Source organism: Sinocyclocheilus grahami, unplaced genomic scaffold, assembly GCF_001515645.1.
Source record: "Sinocyclocheilus grahami isolate Dianchi unplaced genomic scaffold, SAMN03320097.WGS_v1.1 scaffold2073.1, whole genome shotgun sequence".
Lineage (NCBI taxonomy): Eukaryota > Metazoa > Chordata > Actinopteri > Cypriniformes > Cyprinidae > Sinocyclocheilus > Sinocyclocheilus grahami.
In genome coordinates this window covers 44,102-49,111 of record NW_015507252.1, presented here as the reverse complement: position 1 = coordinate 49,111, position 5,010 = coordinate 44,102, and the positions used below count along the sequence as shown (strand labels likewise).

Sequence of the window (5,010 nt, the reverse complement as noted above, 5' to 3'; positions counted from 1 at the left end):
ACGCACACGCACACCCACCCACCCACCCACTCACTCACTCACTCACTCACTCACTCACACAGTCACACACACGCACACACACTCACAGATACACACACACACAGTCACAGACACACACGCGCACACACTCACAGACACTCACACTCACAGACACACACACACACACACACACAGTCAGACACACACACGCACACACACACGCACACGCACACGCACACACACACGCACACGCACAGACTCACTCACTCACACACAGTGGACAAATGCAAACAGTCTGTGTCTGAAATCACTCGTTCACTACATAGTGAGTGCACATAGTTCTTTTAAACCAAAGCACTGGCATCGCCCCCTCATTCAAGCACCAATCAGATCTCACCTGAAGCAGAACACGGCAACGATCACCACGGCGATGAGAATGAGCAATCCTATAGCAACCAGGACACCGGTGAGTAACAGCCGCGACGGAGATTCTTCATCTGAGAGAGACACAGTTAGATTCATAAGAGAATAAATACTATATAAATATTGTTCATGTTAACTTATATAATGTTAAAAACTAAAACCTTATTGAAAAGTGTTACAAAAGTTTTATATATTGTTCTCTTTGTGTGTGTGAGTGTGTGTGCGCGTTTTTGTGACAAATGAGGACATAAATGTGTATAATGACAAAGGTATGACAGGTATTACAAGGAGAAGGTGACTTTTCAGGACATTACCCCATGTCCCCACTTTTCAAAACGCTTATAAATCACACAGAATGGAGTGTATTGAAAATCTGAAATAGCAGAAAGTCTCCTGTGAGGGGTAGGTTTAGGGGTAGGGTTGGTGTAGGACAATAGAATATACGGTCTGTACAGTATAAAAACCATTACGCCTATGGAGAGTCCCCACTTTTCACAAAAACAAACCTGTGTGTGTGTGTGTGTGTGTGTGTACCATCAGGTAATGTGCTGATGTTGGCGGCAGGGCTGAAGTGTCCGTATCCCGCGGCGGTTCTGGCTCTGACCTGCACCTGGTACTGTGACGCGCGGGTCAGATCATTCAGAACCACAGAGTTGGTTTTACTGCTGACGTACTGCCATCCATCATCCTGATCCTACAGCACACAGGTCAGAGGTCAGGTACAGGTGGAACACACACACACACAAAGCAGGTGTCGCTGCAGATGTGTGTCCGTCTCACCTTCAGACTGTAGCGCAGCTGATACTCCTGAATGCTGTGCTGCGTCTGCGGAGGAACCGTCCAGCTGATGGAGACGCTGCTCTCAGACGCTTTAGTCCTCCTGATGCCGGACACTGGAACGGCCACTGCACGCACACACACACACTTCAGAACTACACTGAACAAAATTATATACACAACACTTGTGAGGCCGGTTGGATGTACTGCTAAATTCTCTGAAACACCTTTGGAGACGGCTTATGGTAGAGAAATGAACATTCAATTCACGGGCAACAGCTCTGGTGGACATTTCTGCAGTCAGCATGCCAATTGCACGCTCCCTCAAAACTTGCGACATCTGTGGCATTGTGCTGTGATAAAACTTTTATTGTGGCCAGCCTAAGGCACACCTGTGCAATTATCATGCTGTCTAATTAGCAACAAAAGTGTTGCGTTTATAATTTTGTTCAGTATATAATCATAACTATAATGGTAGCTTTAATGATAACTGTAATGATAAGCAAGGCTGGCCCAAGCATGGAGCTATAACGTTATCTATAACAATAATGATAACTATAACGATAACTATAACAATAATGATAACTATAACGATAACTATAACAATAATGATAACTATAACGATAATTATAACTATAACGATAATGATAACCATAACGATAAATGTTAGTGCGAACTTCCCATTAATAGTTAATACGATTACTAAAGCAGTTCTCACTGTAGTTATGTGAAGTTAGAGTGATTAGTAAAGCTGTATGGTGATAGTTATGGTTATGGTTGTTACGAGTGTGTTGACATGTCACCGTGATCCACTGACCGTCTCTGCTGGTGGTGATGTTGACGGAGCTGGAGGCGGGGCTTGTGTGACTGACAGCGCTCACTCCGTTCTGGGCGATGACGGTGAAGGTGTAGGTGGTGTGTGGGAGGAGTCCGCGGATGATGACCCGCCTCCCGGCCACGCCCACCTGCCCCGGCCTGTAGGTGACGCTGTCTGCGCACGGGACGCAGGTGGAGCCTCTGCAGCGCACACACTCCACGCTGTAGGACAGATCCGAGCGCCCGCCGCGGTCCAGCGGCTCCGACCACTCCAGCGTCACCACCGTATCATTAATCTGATAGACGATGCTGCGCGGAGCCGACGGCAGTCCTGCAGGAACAGGGCAGAGGTCATATGAGCACCTGCATACGTATGTGTGTGTGTGTGTGTGTGTGAGTGTTCTGTGTGTCTGTCTGTGTGTCTGTCTGTGTGTGTGTCTCTGTGTGTGTCTCTGTGTGTGTCTCTGTGTGTGTCTCTGTGTGTGTGTTTGTGTGTCTGTCTCTGTGTGTGTGTTTGTGTGTCTGTCTGTGTGTCTGTGTGTCTGTGTGTCTGTGTGGATCACATTATCACATCATAATATGATCGTTTTAAAACAACATCTTCAATAAATCAATCAATAATTATATTTTATATAGCACCTATAAAAATTGCTTTCTCAAAATGCTTTACAACAAATACAAAACACAGTCAGAAGAACAAGATACGTCAATAAACACGATAATAAACAAAGTGAAACGTCAACCTTATTTTTTTAAATACAAGGGTAAAAAAAACACTGGAAACTATAACTTTTTTGTGAACATTAAACATTTTTTACATTTAAAAAATGAGAAATGTTGCCTTGGCAACTAACTGAAATAAAGTTTAAGTAGAAGTACTTAAATTACTAATACTTAAATAAAATACAGTTAAATAGAATTAAAAAAATAAAAATAAAAATGACAAGAGCACAAAACTAAACTAAAATTAAAACAAAAGTGTTTAACTAGAACTTAAAGTACAATTATAAAATATAAAATAAATACATAAAAGCTCATTTAAAATATGAATATATGATACAATAGTATATAAATATTAGGGCTGGGTTTTGACACAAATTTCATGATTCGATTCGATTTTCATTCACAAGCTCGCAATGCGATTGAATTCTGATTTCGATTCGATTCAGTATGGATTATTTTGGATATATATCAGGTACAGTACAAGCCAAATTTTCTGAAGGAATTTATATGCAGGCTGCTGAAGGATACACAACCCAGCTGAGCGCAAAGGGCGAGCGGGAGTATAAGGAGCAACTAAACTGGATATATAGGAAGGGGCAGTCCGATGAATAGCTTTATAAGTTAAGATCAGGATTTTAAAATCGATACGGGCTTGAATAGGAAGCCAATGCAAGTTTTGCAGTACCGGAGTAATATGTTGACGGGCAGTTGTATACGTTAGTACCCGAGCAGCTGAATTCTGAATATATTGTAATTTCTTAATAGACTTATCAGGGAGACCAACATAAAGTGCATTGCTGTAATCAAGCCTCGAAGTAATAAAGGCATGGATGAGCCTTTCTGCATCAGGCAATGATAGAAAAGGACGGAGTCTTGCAATGTTTCTTAAATTAAAAATTGAAATTATTTTGATATGGGCATCGAACAATAATTGAGATTTCGTACTTGGGTGGATAGAGTATCGAAGCCACAATCAGTAATCACTTTAGAACTATTTAATTTATGTAAAGCCGCTGGCTTACCGATACACAAAAGTTCTGTTTTTGACTCATTGAGCATGAGAAAATTAATGTGCAACCAGGCTTTTATCTCGCCCAAGCAAGCAGTAAGTGTTGTAACTGCAAGATTAGGATTAGGGTGCGTGCTGAGATAGATCTGAGTATCATCGGCATAAACTCTTACCCAAACTTGCGAATGATCTGGCCCAGAGGCAACATATAAATACTAAACAGGATAGGCCCAAGTACAGATCCCTGCGGAACTCCCTGCTGCACTAATGTTGGTTCAGACTGACATTTACCCAAACGGATAAATTGAAAGCGATTTGTAAGATAAGATTTGAACCATTCGAGTGCAATACCAGAGATGCCTAACCATGTATGCAATCTTTCAAGAAGGACAGCATGAGATATTGTGTCAAAAGCAGCAGTAATTTCTAACAGGAGTAAAATACTACAAGCCCCCATGTCAGCAGAAATAAGAAGATCATTTATAACCCGGACTAGAGCAGTCTCAGTGCTATGACCTGATCTAAATCCAGATTGAAAGGGTTCTAGGATATTGTTTATGGACAGGTATTGTTGTAACTGGCCGGCAACAACTCGTTCAAGAACCTTAGCCAAAAATGGAAGATGAGCGATAGGCCTGTAGTTTGACAAATCCTCTACATTAGAACCAGTCTTTTTAAGAACTGGTGTAATGGCAGCTAGCTTGAGGACTGAGGAAACCTTTCCAGTAGATAGAGAGGTGTTAATGATTGCAGTAATAGAGGGACCCAGGAATGTTGCACACGGTTTCAACACCTCAATAGGCATAGGATCAGGAAGGCACGTAGATGGATTCATAGACATGACCAGTTTCAAAATATCATCTGAACCAACAATTTCAAAATTTGAAAAATTAAATGACAAATTTGTAGGGTGGAACTCATTGGTCAGCAGTGAAGAACCAGCAAGCATGGAATTGTGGATATCTTGAACTTTCTCAGTAAAATACTTATGAAATTTGTCGCACAACTCAACAGAAGGACTCATGTTTTGATTACGAGGCTTCAAAAACCAGTTAATTGTTTTAAACCACTTTCTTGGGTTATCAACACTTTCATTAATCATGTGTGAATAGTACATCTTTCTGGCGGAATCAAGGGCAAGATGATACTTCAACCGCTGCTCATCAAACATCAACCTATGGACAGTAAGACCAGATTTTTTATATAAGCGCTCAAACTTCCTTTCCTCCACTTTGAGAGCCCGCAATTCCTTAGTGTACCAAGGGGATGACCTAGTGAAAGAA

General features: G+C 41.6%; 1 protein-coding gene across 1 annotated transcript in view; it reads right to left on the bottom strand.

The window, feature by feature from the left end:
- Positions 1-5,010, bottom strand: part of ephb4b (eph receptor B4b) — a 22,756-nt gene that overhangs the window by 9,565 nt on the left and 8,181 nt on the right. The window contains exons 4-8 of the mRNA XM_016260402.1: positions 4,332-4,588; positions 1,997-2,381; positions 1,183-1,307; positions 937-1,096; positions 377-476 (exon numbers count right to left, since the gene is read on the bottom strand). Of these exons, the coding sequence (XP_016115888.1) occupies positions 377-476; positions 937-1,096; positions 1,183-1,307; positions 1,997-2,381; positions 4,332-4,588 (1,027 nt within the window). The remainder of the gene's footprint in view (positions 1-376; positions 477-936; positions 1,097-1,182; positions 1,308-1,996; positions 2,382-4,331; positions 4,589-5,010) is intronic.